Genomic DNA, 22,419 nt, shown 5'->3' with positions numbered 1-22,419 from the left:
CTACAAATAATTTTATAAAATGCTACGGTTGCTACTATTTTCTCAGATTAAAATTTATTATTTCTTTAATTTTAGTATTGAAAGTGTGTTGTGTATTTGAAAGGTTTCATGTTCTGGTTTTCTTACTGGTGGTTTCTTTTGAGCAAACAACATTGCCTTTATCTGCCTAATGTGATTTGCTTAATTTTACTCATTTTATTCATATGATGGTTGGTTTATTTTCTTACCTTGCATGTGAAATTTATTAGTATTGCTTGTAGAATTCCCTCAACTCTCAAGCTTTCGTGCACATATTTATTAGAAGCTTCTCTGATTATGTGGTCCATGTATTTCAGATTCTTTCCTGCACTTTTTCTTTTTAGTGAGAATTTTAGACTTGGTTGTAGTATATAAAAAAGCATTGTTTGTCCTATTTTCATTAGTGCCTGAAAATCACTCACAGGAAATCAGTAATTGGGTTGAAGGAAAACTTGGGCATGTCAGGTACTTCAGCTATGGATCATGGCTCGCAGCTTCAGAAGGTTCATTCTAGAAAGGTTTACTTTGTCTTTGTTCCATCTATATGCCTTTTTGTGTATTCATTTTTCTCCAATTTTTTGAGAATCTACATCATTTATTCTTTCCTTGGTTTTTTATTAGGCCTCTAAGTGAGGAGGAGTTAAGGGTGAAGACCCCAACAATAATCTCTTGTAATGATCATAAACGAGAAATTTTTGCTTCCCAAACCATATCTAACAAGCAAATTGATCAAACATTTGAATTTGACAAGGTTTGGATCTCATTGATGCTTTCTAGACCTATTGCTTTTGAGGTTGTTGGTCCTACCATATTAGACATGCTTCCAGTTAATAACTTTTATGCTTACACCCGGTCTTTGGCCCAACATCTCAACAAAAGGATTTGTATAATCAAGCCATCTTTCCTATTGTAAATGAGGTTTTGGAGGGGTATAATTGCACAATTTTCGCTTATGGGCAGACAGGCATAGGAAAAACATATACCATGGAAGGAGGGAAGAAAGCAAAGGTTTAAGTTTGTGCTCCATTACATTTTATCCTCCATTGTTTTTGCCTTTCTAAGATTATCTCATGTTTACATCTCTTGAGTGCATTCCTTGATAAGCTAGCTTTTTGTTTTGTGTTTTAATGTCAAATATGCTTGTACATGTGTCCAAAGACTAATTTGAGGAGATTAGATCAGGAATATGTATGCTAAGCTTTGCCAAAAAGAAGCAAGAGCAAACCATTTCTCTCGGTGAGTTTACTGACTGGTTTTGCTCACCATATATGCCTCACCAAAATTCAATTCACCTTTTGATAATTTACGTTTTTCGTTGAGGTGACAACTTATATAAATTGTATAACGAGAATTTTTTTCTCAATATTTATATTTCAAACAATTTTTTTTTAATTTTTTTTATTTTGTGACGGATAATATTCGTCGCTAATATTTGATTTTGCGATGGAATGTAATCCGTCGCTAAAATAGTGATGGATTAGCAACAGATATGTATCTGTCGCAAAACTAAATACGTGCTTATTTAGCGACGGACTCGCGACAGATCATGACCGTCGCTAATTTGTCACAAATTAGCGATGAAAGTAGCGATAGATCAGTTCTGCTGCTAATTAGCAACCAGGAAATTGCGATGGACGATATCCGACGCTAAGCCATCACCAATCCGTCGCTAAACTGTTTAGCGATGGATTAGCGTCAGATAGTATAGTCGCTAATCCACGTTTTTCTTGTAGTGACAAAAAGGCTCAACACCAAATCTTGTTAGCCATGTAGAATGGATTAATCATGCTGCTTTAGGTGTCACTAATGTGCAACAAAGTTTTGCCTAAACCCAGGTGCTTATCCAAGTAGACTATGTTTAAGACCTAGATATGATTATATGGAGTTAAAGAAAAAGGGGTTAAAATTGTCACTTTGAAGAGCTAGCTAGGGCTAGGCGAATAAAAAAGCAAATCAAGTGGTCATTTGAGAAATTTTATAAAAGGTTAAGCATCTATCTTAAATATTTGAAATCTTAAAGAGTCAAACATAAATTGCCACCTACATATAAAAACATCCCTGATCTTTTGAGGGAGATCCAGGGATGGCTAAAGTGCTGGCTTCTAGGGAAAGTTGGCAAATGCATTGAAACCAAGTCATCTAGGTTATCTATTACTTTGAACACAATGGTCAATCATATTGTTGGCTAAGAGTCAGATCAGTAGGCAGTCTGGCTGCCTATGGGTGATCAATTCCCTTGACAATCTACTAATAATATCCAACTATTAGTCAAAACTATGAAACCCAAGAAACTGTGGCACTGAAAATTTGTGTGAAAGGGACCCGTCAAGGTCCAGATCCTCTCTAAGGCAGGCATGAGGGCCTACCATGATTAAACATAACAAAGGGGAATTTTGTAAGGATAAATGAACCAATTAACCTCCAATCTCTCCTCTCTCAGTATTTTATGGGCCTCCATATTGATTTATTGATACTATATGCCTTTAGGTTGGAAAATGGTTGTCCAAGTGAATATCATACCTACCATATTTGAGAAAATTGTTGACACCCTGCCTACCACCAGCCTACAGGCCTTTGAAGGAGCTTTTTCATTTTTTTAAATCTGACTGTACAAATGCATTATGCAGGCTTGATTTTATATGAATACTCTTGGATCGTTCGTTTCGAACAACAGGTAGGTTTTTATACTAAGATTTTTATAAATATTCAAGGCCTAAAAATCATGTTTTTATCAAAAAAACATGACCCAAGTGGTGTATTCTTGCAAATCAACCATATGCAATACATCTGCTGGGTCAGATTTGCGAAAAACAACACTAAAACACCTGTTTGCTTGCAGTGAGCTGACAGTAGGCTTGAAAAGTACAACTATCACTATATATATATATATATATATATATATAGAGAGAGAGAGAGAGAGAGAGAGAGAGTAGCAACTGCCTATACGGATCCATGCCTACCAACCTACGGTGCATTTGAAGTGTTCTTTTTCATGTTTTTCTCTTTGACTGTACAAATGCATTCTATGTGCTTCATTTTATGAGAATAGACTCTTTCAGCGTCTAATTCTGAGCACAAGTGAGTTTTTATGAGGTTTGAATATCTACAGTATAATTTTTTATAAATATCATAAATATTTAAGGCTTGAAAATTCACATTTTTTATCAAAAAAGCACAACCCAAGTATAGTTTCCTAGCAAATTAAGCATACCGAATGCATCTGCAGGGTCAGATTTGCAAGAAACAACCTGAAACCCCCTAGCTACCCTCTCTCTCTCTCTCTCTCTCTCTCTCTATATATATATATATATATATATATATATGAGAAGAAAATAGTTTGGTACTACTGTACCAACTTTTTAATCTGAATCACCTACTTTTTCACTTTTTACGGGCTTACAAAATTATTTGCATGTTGGTTCAGTGAAGAACTTACGTAACTGTACCATGTAAGCAGGTATTTTAAGAGCTTTAAAAATCAAAGGTCCATAATGCACTAAAATTTAACAATTAAAAAAAATCATGTTTTTGTCTAAAAAACGACCTGATTTAAAGTGTCTCCTAATAAACCAAATATGCTGAATGCCATTATGGGGTCAGATTGGTAAAGTAAACCTCGCACCTATCAGTAGGGATGCACACTAGCCGAGCTTGGCATGTTCAAGCTCGCCTCGCCCACATAAAATGGTGCTCAGGGTCGGCTCGGCCCAAGCCTGAACCACTGCGTGACAAGACCGGGCCCTCGGTTCGGACCTAGCTCTGCTCAGTCAGTGGTTCATGCATCCCAAGTATCGGGCGCGGTCTGTGGCTAAGTCCGTGGCTCAGAGAGAGATGGCCGAACCAGAGGGGCCAATCGAGCGTACCCATGTTGAGAACGCGCATCCTGAAACTCCAAACCATCGTCCCTGACGCGAATGGCAACTACCCATATGAAGAAATCCCCTCAAACCCCACCTCCCTCGTCCACTAGAAATCACTAATAGAACCATTAATCTAATCCTCAAAAATATACACAATCTCTGTAATTAATCGAAATAAAATCGCTAGAAAAAAAACCCGCTAATGAAACTCACTTGGTTGCACTGTAAACCGAAACTAACACATTTACCATCTTTTCAAACCAATACAACAAGAAACCCAATTTCTTGTCTTCCTCTTTAGGTTCTAAAGAAATGATCCTTTTCTCTTCTCTAGATGTCTGCATGTGGTGATTCCTTTCTGTCATAAGAGTTTTTATCGTTATCCAAGCAGTCCGATCCATGTCAAATCAAAGACGTATCTCCATAATGATAGAAAAAAACTTTTTTTTTTTTATCACAACCACCACAGGAATACGAAAGACTACTCACCCAGATAAGAAAACACATTTGGCAAAATAGGGCAGCCTCCACGAGGAGTTTGGTAAAATTGGTACCCGATTACACCGAAAATTTTGCTTACCTAGAGCTAGGCTATGTAAGGTCTAGTTAGGGTGCAAGCCAGAAAAGGTTGTGCAACTGATGTGATTGTCACGGTTAATTTGGGACATATATATATATATATAATCCCTATATGAATATAAAATTAGCTTCTTCTTAATTCGTTTGTAATGCTCAAGGGTGAGATAGACTTGTGGAAAGTCTGAATATCATAAAATCAATCACCCTAGTAGTTGGCTTGCCTTCTTAACCATGGTTGAGCCTAGTCTACGGATCCCACCTACCTTTCTGGGGCATGAGTTTGGAAGTCTTATTACTAAACCAAAATATTTCCTTCACATAACCCTTTAAAAAGGAAAATGGTTCTTCACATATAACTTTTTATCGTCCCCATTTCACCAGTCCTAGTTAAACCAAAGGAAATGCAAAAAATAGAGCGTCAGAAAGCAATCAAAATCCTTTTATCTTAATTATGCTCATCTGGTAGGGGCGACTTGTGAATGTCACCAAGTTGACGGGACGGCACAACTTCGAAACCCACAGGTGGTATCCCTTGCCACAAGGTTGAAACTGAGAGTACTCATGGTGGGCAGGCTGGGGGGGGGGGGGGGGGGCTTAAGGGTTTTACCATTCGGAGGCCAGCCAATGTGCAATTGGTGATGAAGGGGGTTTCTCCTTGGATTATCCAAACAAAAAATAAAAAAAAAAGGTATGCCATGAAACGAATAGATGTGTAGGATCTCATATCAATCCAGTCATAACAATGTGATTAGTTAATAATAAACAATATTCATTAAAAATGAGTATTGAGTAATGATAATTAATAGTAACGAGATCTTTCCTAAAGACGGACACGGTAACTAGAATTGTAACCATGATCACAACCTACTAAAGCTCTGAGTGCAACACACCAGCAGAGGCACCTAAGACGCATGATTTTCCTTCTTCCATCTCCCAATAACGGGATTATGGATAAAGTACTTGGTAGTATGTTGTCGTTAAGAATAGGCTTCTTTTTCTATTGAAGACAGATATGTACCATGGAGCAGCATAAGTGGGGCAATTTTCACGTCGGTAGATGGGACCCTCTTCTTGCCAGTGAAAAGCAATTATCTTAGGAATCAATGCTCTGGACCCCTCATAAAGCATGTTATACCACATATAAGATGGCTGATACAAAATAATATCTCCTATAGTTGCCCTAGAAACATTTGTCATTTTAATGTGAAGCTGGATCAAGATCAGGTGCATATATTTCCAAGTTTTCAAATAGCTCCAATTTATAAAAAATCGCATAAGGACTATTATATCAGGATTGAGATTTGTCTTGGGAATCCAAATAGTAGCTGATGTCAACCACATGCAGATCTTATAAGAAAGGAAAACATGTTAAGAGTTTAAATTATCTTTTCCTTGGCAAAGAGAAATTTTATCATTCCGACCATATCTGCTGCTTCTTGATACATGCGCTTGTGTCAACATACCCATAGATGACACATATCTAATATGTATTTATATCAATTAGTACAGAGAGCCAGATACTCTTCTTCAGGAAAATCCCAGTATTGCCAATAAATACTCAATTTTTTATATGTTGTATTTCATATTCAATTTCATATATACATAATTCTAACTCTTATTTTTGTGTAATGAACCCAGAAGGGAAAATGTAGAGAGAAATGAATATAGATTGTAACGTTAGGAATGAAATACTACTGTTTTTTGTCTTGGATGAATAAACCAAAGCAATTTCTATGTATATAACAATTTCCTTAATTATTAGTGAAAACAGCATGAGCATCACCACCATTACAACAGCAATAGTGATAAGATCATAACGATAAGAAGAAAAAGAAAAAGAGGCACAATGTGGTTCATAGAGTAGCCAGGTGTGTTGCTAATAAATACAAATGTTTCTTTCCGTAATTATGTTTTATTTGAAATTTAGAAAAAGACAATGGGGAGCTTCATACCAATCTAGTGAAGTCAAAAACAAACAGGGACCAGCTTTCAGAAGGCATTGTTGACTCAGTATTGTCCGTAGGGGAAGTCCTTGTCAAGGTGTCAAACTTGATGTGGGTAAAGAAGGTGAGTCAATCTAATCAGTGGTGCAAATTAGGTCACCCACTTTGAAACTGTGGTGCTCTGTGAGGCAACATCAATGCAAAACGACTCCCATCAAGCAGGAAGCTTTGACAAAGAACTGTGGGAAGCAAGTTTTAATTGCCTTCCCCAGTTTTGCAGTTTCCAATCAAACCTTCAAAGAACAAGTGGCCGAATTTGGTTTTGGTGTCCCTTATTAGGTAGCCATTTTGGTAGTTAACGAATTATATGAAATCTAGAGATAGCGTTTTTGTGTTATATGAATTGATGAAAAGTAGCAAATTGATTGAGAATAAAATAAAAAATATGGTAGTTGGTAGGCTTCATTTATTGCGCCACCTCTCTCCCCAAAGTCTCACAGATTCTTACCCCTATTCATACCTCTCTCTCTCTCTCTCCTATATATATATATATATATATATATATATATATATATATATATATATATATATATATATATATATATATATATATGATGTAAGATTTCCTGGTGCCAGTTGTTTTGATTCAATCCCATCTTGTTGTAATCAGTTCAAGGTAGTCTATTTGCTAGAGATCAACCCTCGCATTATTTTGTGTTGGTAAGTTTTGGTACATTTAAGACTCAATTTTTACATTGATTGAGAAATCATGCTCACACATTAGAATCTGGTGACCCAAACACCAATCCACACTAAGACAATGTAGATCAAATTACCTAAAAATGCAAGAAAAAGCAAAAAAAAAAGAAAAAAGAAAAAAGGTTTTGATAAGTCTTTTGTGCATACAAACAATTATACCAAATATATTCCTTAATACATACGTGTGTGACAGTGCAGTAATTTCCCTGTCCTACAGCAAGGCTGATGGCCACAGACTGACCACTTACTGCATTTACTTCTCTTTCCCTAAAAATAATGGTCTGTCTTATATAATTTGAGTTTGGACTCCGTGTGGACCATATTATTTTGGGTAACGTTCTTATAGCCACTCGATGTATGACAAGTTTAAGTTTAGCCAACTCAAGTTTGAAACATTTAAGATAAACAGCCATCTTTTCAAGAAATTACTCGGGTGTTCAATTGTGTTACTTTTACAGTTACAACAAAATGAGGAGCTATAAAAGTACTCGATAACTTAAGAAAGGAAAAAGGTTAAAAAGTATCGTTTTGAAAACTAGAGAGAGATGATATGAAAGCAACTCAGGCAGTGATCTGAGTAATTTATTTCAACAGTAGGCACTAATCTTAAAAACTGAGATGGGTAAACATAATTTTACCGTATGTTTGGTGTTTTATGTAAATTATCCTATTATTTTTTGTTGTTTTATTTCATGTTTGTAAATCAGACCTTACAAATGTGACTTCTACAGACCATTTAGTGGATAGCATTTATTAGATAAGGACTTTTTTTATGTTAAGACAGGCGTTGAAAGAATCTAAAATCAACAGTCTATGTTACACCAAAACTTTACAAAAAAAAACTGGAACAATTCAATTCAGAAGATACTTTCTCTAAATCAATGAGGACAAACACATCTACAACCACAGATTTTTTTTATATTTAAAAGGAGAAACCACTCCCAGGATCAGAGACTTAGCCGCACTGGCCCTGTCTGTCATACTTACGATCACTGTCCACGCAGCGTAAAACTCCATGGGCCATGCAACCACCGATTAACCCAAAACTTTCTGCAACTATGATTGTGAAAGTGATTCATACTTGTACATACTCAAATTAAAGAGAAACAAACATATATATTGACATTTTCTCCATTACGATCTAACAATGACATTTTATATAATATTGGATACCCCTCCTGGGTTTGAAAGTCAAAACCTTCTGGGTGAAACTAAAAGGGTTAAGTTGTTTTGAACAAATCTAACCCTATGAATGCATTCATCATGGTTAAAACAGTAAGAATCAACCCTTGAATGATATTTTTTAACATTAAAATGTAATTTTTTTAGGGTTCAAAATTCAGTATATATATTGGACCATTAATTTTTCAATCTCCAAAAAATCTGACCTGCACTTAAGAATAGCATGATCCAAAGTCTGGTTTCTACTAAACCAAACAGCTAAATTTAATGTCTCCGGAATCGTGTTCCTCCACTAACTACTTTAATTTGCATTTCCATCATGGGTTTGATCATACATTCAATCTTAGCCATCCAGGAACCATCTAACCATTGATTGAATGGCTAGGATTGAATGTATGATGGAACCATCCTATTTCAAATGATGGGATCCGTGTTCAAAGGTCGCCCCCCCATAACAAGAACTCGCTCCACTCATCACGCAGGCATCCACAATCTTCGGCCTCTACCTTTGCCATCAAACCAGCAATACAACCGCCTCGATTGCTGTTGTACTGACAGAATAGGAGACCTACGCTGATAAAGCCTCCATTAATGCACATTGCCCAAATGCGCAAACCTTACTACACGCTTCACCCCAATCATGGAAAGGTTTTGACTTAAATTTTGGAAATGGATATTGACTGAGTCCTCAACATGGAAGTGGAATAAGAGGGATTTATATATGTCGAAAAGATATCATTCTAATGCTGCGGATGCATGTGGTTCTAATCAAGACTGTTATTTATACAGACATACGGATACGTAGTCATTTTGTGTTCCCTTGTATACTAGTCATATTGAAAACTTCATAAAAATGGTCATATCTTTGTATCCGCAGCAGCAATATCCATGTGACATAGGTTTACATTAATTACCTATACAAAAAGAAGGGAAAAAAAAAAAGATATTGGCTTCATTGTTCTCTGCTGATGAAAGAGGGAATAATGTCTTGGAGGAGGCCATAGTCAGGTAGCAGCTGGTGTTGCTGAACTTGAGGAAGAGGATTAGTGCTCTGCAGGAAGAAGGAATTGGTGCCAATTAAGTTGCTCATGTTAGGGACTTGCACTGGTAGCTCTGCTGGAAAACGGTATCCGGCCGACGCTGCAAGAGGGGGCATTCCCATGATGCTTCCATTGCTTCCTCGAACTGATGCCGGGCTTTGGTGTGTATGCTGGCCTTCATATGTTGTGATCACTATGGTAGGATCTTGGTAGGATCTTTCCACGCGCTTCTTCACCGAGCATTTCTGGCTAGTGCACCTGTAGTAGCTCCTGCAGCACCAATGAAGGAATACATAAATTTCTTGAATCCAATCACAATGGAAGAAAACTAATTAACTCATACCGATATATATTCCCCATTATTTCTATTGTACTATCATTAGAGCAAGTTGGTAATAAGTAAGTTACAAGTGGAATTCATCTTAATACTATGCTAATCATGCACCTATGTTAAGCTTCAGCAGCAGCAATTGAGAAACAAATTTCTAGTGTGTATTAATACTGACCCCTCTTCCTTTCTTAGCATCATCAGAATAAGTTGGAAAAATGAAAGGTGCAACATTGAGGAACTTCATCCCAAGAGTACTCTCATATCAACTTCAGTACTACAAGGATGTCTGTATTGACATTTTCGTATCTTGTACTATCATTCCGTATAAGCAGCTTGGAGCAAGGCGAGGTGCAATACTGGTACACCATGCTAATGAGAGAAGATACAATGATGGATCAAGTACTTAACAAAGCATTCGGCCCCTCAAAAAGTATAGAAAATCACTGGATTAATAGTGCGCAAGTCGCGTGCAGCGATTTTTCTTGCCGATTACTTTGTTAAGTACTTGGCCTGATCACTGGATCTGCTCTCCATGCTTATCTTACTTGGGATATGAGTAGAGCAAACTATGTAGAGACCTTGTCATGTCAATTCAATGGCTCTCATGTTAAATCCAATTTACATCAGACTTTCACCAAATTCAATTCTACTCTTGCACCATGCCTGAGTAGGGCCAACTTTTTTGAGGGTCTAGAACCTACATGTTAGCCCCATACTAGGGCTTCACTTGTTTTGATTTGGAATCTAGCGTTTGATGGAATTCAGGTATCAATTATCGGGCTTCTATAGATGATTCAGAAAATGGCATGGGCGTGCCGGGAAATCACAGGAGGGTAGTTGGGGGAGGGTGCACACCTTGGATAAGGACTATTCTTCACTGCCTTTTGGCCGTATTTCCTCCATCTGTACCCATCTTCTAGATGGTCTACTTCACTTTTGGTCATGAAAGCAAAGCGTGGCTGTCTTTGCTTTTTCTCTCCTTTCTTCCTTGGCTTGTTCCTGTGAAAAGCATCACCAAGATTGAGACGGTTTAACCATAAACAAAAAAGCTAATAAAAAAGGCATAAATCAATGCGAACAGGGAAAACGAAAAGGAGAGAGAGTCCTATATTCAATTATTCAACAAGAACCAAGGAAGCAGTGAATTTCAGAACTCCTGACAGTACTTGTATTGAAAAGAAATGAAGCAACTCTAATGTTACTCCCAATGAACCAAACACTCCCCACATCAAATTTCATGCGTATATCAAGCATACCCACATGCCGGAAACCATCACTGGTCCTGGAATCCGGCAGCGAACCAATTACCAGGTTTCACAAACAGCATAATGCTAGAAAAACAAAGAAAACTCACGTTTTCTTACTCTTTTCCTGCCCATCGTCTGCTGTACCAACCTGATCCTTCCTACTCTGGCCGGAATCCTCCTCAACTGCCTCGGTGGTCGATGAAGAATACGACGAGTTCTGCGTGTTCGCCGCCTCCTGTGTTGGGTCGGGAACCTCAGCAGAATTCAAGACCTCTGACGAACACGACATGTCGAGAGCTGGACCCCTCAGATAATTCACTGGGATCTTGGCCTGCAAACATTGTGTGAAGCTCATGTAAGATGTATCAAACCCAATTAGATCATTGATCCCCATAAGACCTCCGGCCACCGAGCTCTGAAGGTGGTCGTCCGACGGAAACCCAACGTCAAAACTCATGGTTTCCTTCCTCAGATGATGAGTTTGAACATCTCTCGTGAAGAATTCTCCCCCCTCCGCCATTAGAGTTGCAAAGTAGAACTCTACTTTTTTGAGAGAGAAAGAGGAGGGGAGAGATGAGTCTAAGGAAGTGTTAGCGTGTGATTTGTATACTCTTGTGGGTCCGTGCGCTACCGGATGCATCCGGTGACGTGGCTAGGTGGTGGTCAACAACCTAATTAGTCCTGGTCTTGGATTCCGACAAGTGTCTCTGTGCAGCACCGGCGTTTGGCGTTAACCCCTTGGTCCATAGCACGTGGGAACCGCGTGACACGAGTAAATGGATGACGTGTCCCTGAGTCATCCCAGGGGTACGGTCACGGACGGAAACGAGCTTCCTTATACGGGTTTAATTTTGGATCTTGAAAAAATGACAAAAAAAAAGTGGTATTCTGGTGTCTGGACTCGGACCTGAACCAGGGAGTTCAAATCACAGAGAATTCAGGCGGGTCCTAGTAGAAGCCTGTTCTTGCCCAGATTCTGAGGACAACAGGTAGACCAGAATGGCCCTAGTTCAATCAGGTTGGATCCAGACCTCTGACTTGGTTTTGTTCCTGCATTTAGTTGAGCCTTGTGGGAAACCAAATTCGGTTTTTCCTTTTAAATTTTGGTTGGAACCTAGATACCAACGGTCGGTGATTCGTTTAAAATATCACCTATTGTTAAGTGGTAAAATGTAAAATTATCATGTATAGTAAGTAGAGGTAAAATGTTGTAGTAAGTGATGGTAATTTAATCTCTTGCCATTTGTTGCAGATATCTCGTTCGATATTTACGTTACATTTCTAAATTTTGTAAAAATACTTTTAATTTTTATGTTTTGTATATTTTAAAGTTTTATAATTGCTGATATTTAGCAAGTTTTTTTTTTATAAAAACTAAAACAATTCATCTTGAAATTGTCTGGATGACAAATAAAATCTGAGTACCATGATACAGGTTCCCACTTATGACCAACTTTCACAGGTTAAAAGGTGTATAGAATCACAGCTGTGATTCCTCTTACTGTGATTCAATTTTCACATGTTTGTTTGCTTTGTGAAAGTTGTGATTTATAATCACAGGAACTTGAAAAAATCCCACTTTCGGATGGGCTTTGCAAACACTGAGGCCTACGAAAGTTGGTGATTGAGATTTATAGGTAGCTTAGAACTAACTCCAATTGGACTCTCTAGGACATGAAAATGGGCTGACCTAGACTTCATCGGGTCCATTAACACTAGATAGTCATTGGTAGGATGCCCAAGAAGTAAGTCATTAGACTGGGTCTCTAACAAGATGACCGGGCTGGTTCGATATCGAGCATCCGTGACTTAGTTGTAACCCCGTCATCGCTGATGAATCACTATCAATAACTAGCCTGATTTTTTTTAAAGGCAAGCTGAGGTTAGGCGGACCCCTACCATTCGAACTTGCAACGTCCCAACACAAGGAGACATGTAATGGATTCAAGAAAAGTTGTTGAAGGTAACTAACCTTAGTGTTATTGGCTTAACAATCCAAAACTTTGGTGGAAAGTTGAGACCCACCAAACTTTTGGCGTGCACATGAATTAGACAAAAAAGTTTGATGGTTATTTGAAAATTTTTCCTTTCTGAGTTTGGGCAAACAAGTGGGTCTGGTCCAACTATATAAAAAAAGAAGATAGATTTGTAATAATTTTGTTGAGGCCAGCAGCAAAACTGACACTTTGCAAATTCTAGAATGTTCGAAAAATGACCAAAATACCCTCAGTGTTTGATGTTGACTTCCTACTAGTCAAGGTCATTGTGTCATTTTTGATATCAACCTTACTCACTGACCTTGACCGAGTGCTAAAGAAGACAAAGAATAAAACCTAAAGGGTATTCTTATCAAATATGATTTTATTTACCGGTGGGGGTAATTTCGTCATTTAGCCGAAAGAGTCAAGCCTTAATTCACGAATAAGGGAGAGGACTCTAATTATTGCACCGGATTCCATGGTGTGCGGTCTTGACCTTTTTTTGGTGCAGAAAATTACTGAAATACCCCTGGTCGACCTGTCTCCCCCTCCCGGGTGCACGACTGAGAACCTTTTATTATTTTTGCCGCAACTTTGAAAGGATGCGGGTGAGGACGAGCGGGTCCAATTGACCACTTTCTGACAGAATGACCAAATTGCCCTTGATAATTTATCCCACTTCCATATTCGGTAAATATCATTTTAGCGGGACATTTTGTAAGCTCGGTTAGACAATCTGAGGTGGCATGTGAGGTGGCGCTGATGTGGCATGGGCCCCACGACCATAACCGAGCCCTCTCAAACAGGATTTGAGTGAGATCCTCAAAAAAATGGAAAACACAAATTATTTTTGGGTTATTGAAATCTCCATCTTTGTGTAGTGATGACATCATCCCTCCACTGTTTGCACAATGAATGAATGGCGGTGATGAAGGTGAGGACGGTGACGATCCCAAAACACAAAAAATTTGTGTTTCAACATATCACCTGATCTGACCTTAAAAAAAGTTAAAAGGATCTGAAGTCCCCAATTTTAAAGGATGTAAGAGGGAGCGGCAGAGGGCAGATCGGGTGCAATGTGATTGCACACTTTTAGTGCGCCGCTACACCTCATCACCCACCAAGATTAGAGGATCCTCCCTCGGAAACAGCAGGGGGTTTCGGTTCTCAGATTAGAGGAAATGTAATTCTCAGTTTTCATGTTTACAGATTTGAAAACCAAGGCATTCAAACGCCCACTAAGTTTTTCATAACTTGAAACAATCAGTGTGCTTGCATACCACAAGAGCAGCTGCCCCCCTTGTTCATATGTGTATAGCTGTCCACCTTAATTTGTTAATTTAAAACTTGATTTTAGATTACAGGGGTATGGTTTACTGCAAGGTGGAAGCTGGGTGTACTCAGTAGGCAGGGAGGACCTCAAGGGTTTTACCAACCACAGGACAGCCTTGTGCTGTGGGTGATGGGTGTTGATGAGGGTCTTTTTTTTTAAGAAAAATATTATACAGCATAAGTAATATTCTGAATGTGTCATGATTTTATTATGATAAATTCACAAAATGATAAAACCTTGATGAGATCATGAAAATATAATTAAATAATCTTTTTTAATGTATGGTGGTTTTATTGCAATTTTAGCAGAGTTTTCTACTTTTTTCTTATTTTAAGCATTTATTCTTTATTTTTGTATACTTTTTTATTTTTAGTTGCAGACATGTTTTGAATGTTTTATGAAAATACGTAGAAACTTTCAACTTAAAGATGAGATTTTTCCATGCAAACAAAAACAGTGTTCGGGACTTGTGACATAGTGTTACATTAACCACTACGTGAAGCATGCCTCCCTGGGATATGGAAAGACGAGGGTGCTCTCTGAGTTGGTGTACCTCTTGAAGTGTGGGACAATGAAGACACCCTTTGAGATGGGCCGCCAAGGTGCTCACCATCCCCAGTCACTATATCTGGTTGCCCCATCTCTTTCTTTTTTTTCGCTTTTCTTAGATATATGGTAGAGATAGTGGAAGTGCAGTCCCTCAACAAATTTACATCAAATAGTAAACAGAGTTTGTCTACTTGTAAATTGCTTACTGTTCTTCCAATGCAGCATGTCCTCCCTAGTTGTGCATCATCTGTGATTGCTAACCGGCTATAGAATCTACCGAGAATTCTCCACTTGAATGGCTTTCAATTTTGAAATATCAAGCTTGTGCCACTTAGATTTCTCTAATGTTAGCAACATTATTATGTATGATGTAGATTAAAGGAGCATAGTCCACCGAGGGTCCAGCCAAAAAGGGACTTCTCTCACATTTCCCAATTGACCACTTAGCATCTTTTTCAATTATGGTCATGCTTTGCTTCAAACCATGCTATATCCCCCTGAGTAGTTTCACTTTTTAAAATGAATACATGTAGAATTGGAGTGATTGTACTTCTTCATTACTAGATTCACCCATGGGTTAACCCGTTTTAAGGCCATCATTCATCCCCATTTTTGCTTACAATGTCAAATTAACCTACCGCAAGCTTGCAAACATCCTCCTAGCTCATCAAATGTATATCTCTTTTTTCTTGTGACTTGTCAAAGAATACTACAAATAGTTCTCTCTAGTTTTTGAGTTACACTAATGGGGATGTGAAAACTAGTAATAAGATAAATAGCAATTGAAGCCAAGATAAACTTGATAAGCATAACCCTGCCTACCATTGAAAGTTTGTCATGCCAAAGCTCTAACTTTTGTTGCATTTTGGATGTCAAAGCACCAGATAAGGTGGCTTTTTATCTTCCTATGAACATTGGTGCATGAAGGTATACGAAAGGAAGATATTCTCTTCCACGCACTTTTGCTTTGAACTTCATTTATCCCATCTGTAGAGCATTAAAGGTGGTAGTGGATTTTTTTTGCTTATGAACAAATCAAAGAGCTTTTGAAATTCCTCCATTGGCGATTAAGATGTCTTTAGAAAGATGAGACGTTCCCCTATGAGTAGCCATATGTAATGCATTGAAACCATTATATAATTAATTTATTATTATTTGAGTCAATTAGGTTATTTTCACACCAAACTTCACCACATGCATGCATTTATGATACTTAATCAAAAGCATTTTATTTCATTAATAGCATCCAAGTACGCATGAAGAAAATAAAACCAGACAAAATGAAATAAGACAGAACAATACAAGACATAACATAACCAGATAGGACCAAACATGACTAAACATCTAGAGGCATAAAAACATCATATCACTCATCAATTCATCCAAAGCTTGTTTCTCTCCCTGAATTCCTTCGTGTTTGCTAAGGGCGTAGCGTAGGAGGGACACTCATATTGTATGGAGGTGAATAGGTGGGTGAGGCGGGAGTAACAGTGAGATCTTTATCCTCACTTTCCTCCCACGAACTCCCAAAAGTTGTATGTCCCTTTGCCGGCCCTAGGTCACCTCCATTAATTTGTGCAGCATTCCATGTTGCTTCTACGACCTGGATTGTTGCCCTCCTTGTCTCCTCAGCAAGAAACATCATGGTCAGGGCCAAAGCTCCTCTATTAACTATGTTTGTGGCAGCCGTATAACTAGTCTGAGAGATGTGTCATTCTCATGCACTAGCCATCTTGGACCTTCCCTGGGATGCATAGTCCTCACCAGAGGATGTTCTTCGTGTGACTCATTCTTGAGCTATCATTCAGTCTCTTATCGATCGCCCATGTACTGACTGAGCTCTCTAATGGTAAGACTAATAAGTATCTCGCCCATAGGGTTGTGACTGTCGCCCTTGAGCAGTGTTATACGTCTCATTCCTTAGATATGATATAGATCAGCGGGGGCCGTGGTGTCAATTTTTGCACGATTTTAATCATGCTTGCCATAACTTCAATAGCAATCGCTATCACGATAACAAGTTCTTCTCTCCCTATGACTGACAGTTCAAGAGGTTTCTACCTCCTAGGCTCTTCGTGATTACCATGCTCGATAGTCATTCATAATCACAAAACAACTTAGTTACTATCGTGCTTTTAGTGAACAGAGACTTATATTATATTCTTTGTCATTGAATTTGTTATAAGTAATATACTTTGTGTGTAAACCTATCTCTGATACCACTTTGTAACATCCCGATCTAGAACCACTAGAATCTAAGTCCAGTTGGTATTACTTTTCAAAGGAAAAGCATATAGAGTTTACACAGAGAAAATATGACTATTTTTTTCTTTAATAGACATTAAATTCCTTAACAAGGTTCACCATTCATAACATACAGAAATAAAGATTACATGAATGTTCAATGACAAGAAATAAAACTAACAAATATTTTTGTTGCATGATTGAAGTAACTGATCACATTCTGCCTCTGCTAGTATGCCTGAAACCTACAATTGTAATTATTTAAGGAGTGAGTTTACAACTCAGTAAAGAATATTTATAAGCAATAAATGGCTTTAACTTACAATTATACTAGACTCTAAGCTCATAATCTAAGTTTAGTTTTGACACACCGTATAAGATTTGTATATTTTAAATTTCTATCCTTAACTCTCAATCTAACACTCTCTCATAATAGTTTACTCAGGGACAAACTTGACTAGTTTAATTTTGTCTCAATCAGGAATAGACTGAACCATATCCAATTCAGTTTCAAACTAGATCTATAATAAATTACAAACTGGATCAAGATCTAGTTCTAATATGAATCTAAAATTATCAGACTGGATCCAGAATTGATTCATCCATCTATGGATTGGATCTAGGTCCAATTATATTATGGATCTAGAACTTATTCAAATAGTCTCAAATTGGATCCATATCTAGTTTTAATTTAGATCCAGGACTGATTCATCCAGCTCTAGGCTAGATTTACACCCAGTTTCATCTGGATCTGGTTCAACTTGGATTGTTATAGGTCAACTGGATTGAATTGGACCCAGACCCAGTCTGGTCCAGTTTAATCCAGACCCAAAAAGGAAACTGAGACCCTATCAAAATCAACTCAGTCCAGTTCGGTCAAAACCGGTTTGGTCGATCGAGCTGAGTTTAAGACTTGTTGACCAGACTCGGTCTGGACTAACCCAGACCGAGTCGGTCTTAGTCAAATCTAACTTGGTTTGGATTCACACCTAGACTAATTTGGTCAGACTGAGTCAATTTAGTTCAGTTCAGACCGATTCGGTCAGTCGTGACCCTCTTTTTTTTGGGGTCTCACCCAGAGTGACTCTTCTGAGTCTTAACAGACCCGACTCGGTCTGGTTTACCCCAAGACTGAGTCAGCTCTGCCGACTTATTTCGTTGAGGGGCGAGGTTGCCTTACAACCTCTGGTTGCCAGCTTCTTCCCCTTCTCTCGCTCTCTCCTTGTTACAATGACGACAACGATGGTTGCTGGATATCTCTCCTCCAACTCACCGGCAACCATAGTTGTCAGCCTCTGAAGGAAAATAGAAAAAAAATAAGGGAAAAGGTGGTTGTTATCTGCTGTGGTCGTCGGCGGTGCTCCAACAATTGCCTCCCTCTCTCTGTCACTCTCAAGCTCTCTCTCACACTCTTTGCAATCCTCTCTCTCTCTCTCTCTCTCTCTCTCTCTCTCTCTCTCTCTCTCTCTCTCTCTCTCTCTCTCTCTCTCTCTCTCGAGTGGGGCAACACGGTATACCAGAGGTTTATCCTCATCCCCTTCCCGTGATGAGTGGGGGAGACAGTGTTTCAACTTGAAAGCCTGAACCCAACCCACAGGGCAAGTGTGCTAAGCCCTTGTGTGCATGCAATTTGATCTTTTATCAAGACTTGGTATTGACATTGATATTATAAAATCTATTGAAACTCATATAGCATGCAATCAAATTGGTTCTTTTCATATAATAATGATGAATAGTATTAGTAGATTTGGTCAGCAAAGGACATCGAGATTGTGGGACAAAAAAGTTTGGGTTGATAGTGGCTTGTTGATTGTGGAGGAGTGAGACTTTTTGGGGTTGTTGGGACTGCAAAGGGATATGATCATGGGGGGGAGCATGACATTGTTGACCCTGTTGGTGACAAACAGGGCAAAAAAAGCCTCTCTGTACATCCTTTTCGGTGGAGGGCAGGTTTGCTTGTTAGGTCCAAAGCATGAGAAAAGGAATCTTTTTGATAGGGACACAAGCTCACATGCATAGACTGCAAACTGCAAAGACCCAAAAAAGCCCACTAACGCCATATTACCACCATTCATCTGTTTTGTATGTTTGCATGTGAAGATCCAAGAAATCATGGCAAGATATGAAGATAAAAGAGAAGATTAAGGGTTGCAAATTAACAGGTCAGATTCAGGCCAGATCCTGCTAGATCCGAATCCGAATCCAAATTGCAAACAATAGATTCAAAGAGGTTAGATTGAATCCGAATCCAAAATACATGTGGTAATACTGGATCCAGAAAAAAATAGAAAACAAGCAATATACGTGTAAAAAATGCACTCCGGTCAGATTTTGATTCTGATCAACTCCAGATCCGACTTAAAATTCTGGTCGGAATCCGAAAGTGATCAGATTGAACAGATCTGAATTCAATTTGAATCCACATTTGGATTTTACTTAAAAGATCCATATCCAAAAAAAAAATATGTCAGACTCGGATAGGATATCCGATCTGTTTGCAGCCCTAGAGAAGATAGGAAATCATGGCAAACAATTATAATAGAGTTTCCGAGAAATTAACCCTGTGTTCGATAATTGCACCTTAAATACTAAGCAACTCTAATGGATTTAAATGAAATCTTGACTCAATTCAACCCATGCAAATAATGGACTCAAATGCAATTAAAAAATACTCGCATTCATACCCAACCCCAACTAAAGTTTGAAAAGCCAAAAGCCCTAAAATATGATATGAGAGAGAGAGAGAGAGAGAGACAGAGAGCACGCGCGTGTTTTTATTGACTGAGGTAGTGAAGGAGTTGGACCAGGTGGGCATGGATCTGATTTACATAGTTTGTGACCGGACCTGATCCACCTTCATCTTAGTTCATCTCACGGGCTTGAATTGGTCATCAATTGATCACATGATCTGACACAGATAGCTGGTTGTCGGTTGAAATCAACGAGAGCATGTAAGACAATAAAGATGAATATTTTAGTACAAATGGATTCAGGACTTCAATCCATTTTCTGTGGACCATTGTTTATTTTGTTCTATTGACCCGGTAAATGAAACGAATTGGACACGTTTGACTAACTTGTATCCGCCCCCCTCAGCCTGGCCTGACCCAGTCAAGTACTTGATAAACGATAATTACCCGTTCTGCTAATCAATGCGGTCGGTTTCGATTCATTTTTTCCACCGTCTCCATAAACAATATAAATAGTTTCTATTTTATCAAATAGTACGTGCCATGCACGCCAGAGAGAGAAAATTTATTTTTTAATAAAATTATAATGTCGAGCAGTTCAGAAAGGGAACACATTGAATCATGCTTTTAGTAAAGCCAGTTAGGGAGGAATACGAGAGCTCGGCCCAAGCCGGAACCACTGATGTTTAGGCTCTGCTCGTGCCGAGTATTGAGCTGAGCTCGACTCAGCTTGAGCTCGATCTGTATTACCAAGCTTCTCAAGCGCCCAGCTCGATCCATATTACCAAGCATATCTCTCTCTCCAAAAGGGAAAGAAGAAGAATCCATCCTTTCGCTTGCTTCGTACACTTTCATCTTCCTCTCTAGCGAGTGAATCAATCATCGTATTCATGGGTTATGGCTATCGGACGCTGCCTCACTCTCTTCCTTCTTCTCTATCTCCTCTGTTGCAAGTGAGAAGGTTTTACGTCGGAAGTGCAAGGGGCATCAACCGAACAAGGCACACTGGCAGGGAGGGCGAGGGGTATCGGAGGGGTGAGGGGCATCGGAGGGGCGAGAGAGGAGAGGAAAAAAGGAAACCCTAACTCGGGTTTAGGCTAAAGGGGTGGTTCCATGGGTCCAAAATGCTTTGCTCGAGCTGACCGAGCCTTATCGAGCTCGGCTCGTTTGCTCATCCAAGCCAGCTCGGTTCGTTATACATCCTTAGCACCAATGTTGTTTCTTCGATAGATTTTACGATGACCTTTAAGCCTTTGACAAAGCTTTCATTTAAAATAAGAACATTTTATTGTTTTTATGTTTGAATCGTTTACCACAACTACCCAACATGTTCTTTTTTTATAAGGCATTACTTCTTGTTGTTCGGCTCAAAATTTAGTTTTTTGAACCAAGTTCTTTAGCCAAATAACCCTCTCTTTACCTTTGGTTTTTGGAAAATAGATTTTGTAGAAAAAAAAATCTATTTTATGAAATATGTTTAATCCCACATTGAACATTTTTTAGATTAGATTCAAAATGTATAGAGTTAACTTAGAGAGCAAGGCCCTTAAAGAGCTTGTCAATTGAACTTTGACTTTGGATTTGGCTTCTAAGCTCGGACTTGGTCTTTGGTTTGACTTTGATCAATCTTTTTATCTCTTAATTTTAGATAATTTTGTACCTCTTATAAAGCTTTTATTTTTTCAAATTGTTTGGTGGTTGACTGGGGCAGTCAAAACTTATTTTCAACCTATTTGGGGAGCGACCCCTAGCCTTAACAGTTAGTCTCAATGTCTTTGGCACATTGGAATGGCGAATGAGAGCATGCAACCCATTGTGGGTGGCTGTTTGGGTCTCAAATGGGTGCATGCTACCCATTTGAGCATAAAATAGTTGCATGCCACCCATTTGGCATTTATGGGCTCATGCGAATGGTCCTCCAGACCGTTTTGCTGGGTCTATATAAACTCTGCTTGCCTCAGGTCATTTCATGATTGAGCTTAACCATTCTCCTCTCTCTTCCTCATGCTCTCTTTCTCATTTTCTTGGAGTTGTTCAGGGTGACCATATTATGGTGGCTAGCCTTCAAAGTGCTAGGAGTGGTTTGTATTGCATGTTGAGGAACAGAGTTGATTGTATTTCAAAGGCAAGGTTATATCGAATCCTACTGCACTCAAGTTTCACACCCGGTGGGGCAATTGTCACTTTTAAGAAAGTAATATTGTTGCATGCCTCTAAGCTTTAGTTTTCACCTATTGTGAAAGAAAGTTCTAATAATTTAAAAATAACATCCAACTCCATGACTTTAATTATGAAGGTCGTAAACTAGGACCTTCCTAAGCTCTCCCAATTTGATGGGACCAATTTTAAGAGATAGCAAAACAAAGTGGTGATCTTCCTTACCATGGCCAGGGTGGCTTACATGTTGACTGAACCCTATCCTCCAAAGTAAGAAGAAAAAATTATTGATGAGAGCAGGAAGTGCTGCAAGTGGAATGAAGATGACTATGTGTGCTGAGAGCACATTCTAAATACCTTGTCCTACTCGTTGTTTGATTTTACTCCGAAGTGAACTCTACACAAAAGCTCTAATAATAAATATAACATGAGGGATATGGGTAATTATAAGTTTCTTGTGAACAAATATATGAATTTTGAGTTTTTTTATAACAAACCACGTATACCT

General features: G+C 38.5%; 1 protein-coding gene across 1 annotated transcript; it reads right to left on the bottom strand.

The window, feature by feature from the left end:
* Window positions 1-8,990: 8,990 nt before the first annotated feature.
* LOC149833983 (WRKY transcription factor 28-like) lies at window positions 8,991-11,755 on the bottom strand. Its single transcript, XM_090009915.1, has 3 exons — window positions 11,067-11,755; window positions 10,568-10,711; window positions 8,991-9,651 (listed from the first exon to the last, which is right to left on the bottom strand). Exons 1-3 carry the CDS (start codon window positions 11,597-11,599, stop codon window positions 9,294-9,296), a joined length of 1,035 nt encoding a protein of 344 aa, XP_089866041.1. The 5' UTR covers window positions 11,600-11,755; the 3' UTR covers window positions 8,991-9,293.
* Between the last annotated feature and the right edge of the window lie 10,664 nt (window positions 11,756-22,419).

The sequence above is a fragment of the Nuphar pumila genome, chromosome 6 (genome assembly GCF_984573655.1).
Source record: "Nuphar pumila chromosome 6, dmNupPumi1.hap1.1, whole genome shotgun sequence".
Taxonomy (NCBI): Eukaryota; Viridiplantae; Streptophyta; class Magnoliopsida; order Nymphaeales; family Nymphaeaceae; genus Nuphar; species Nuphar pumila.
Note: the sequence above shows the minus strand (reverse complement) of the source record. Positions and strands in the feature narration are given on the sequence as shown.

Bases quoted from the DNA above. Each gene is read 5' to 3' on its own strand.
- LOC149833983 (XM_090009915.1), bottom strand. From the start codon at position 11,599: ATGCATCCGGTAGCGCACGGACCCACAAGAGTATACAAATCACACGCT. The intron at 10,712-11,066 runs GTGAGTTTTCTT...TGCTTTTCACAG, and splicing joins CAGGAAAAGAGTAAGAAAAC to GAACAAGCCAAGGAAGAAAG. The intron at 9,652-10,567 runs GTGTGCACCCTC...TTGGTGCTGCAG, and splicing joins AAGAATAGTCCTTATCCAAG to GAGCTACTACAGGTGCACTA.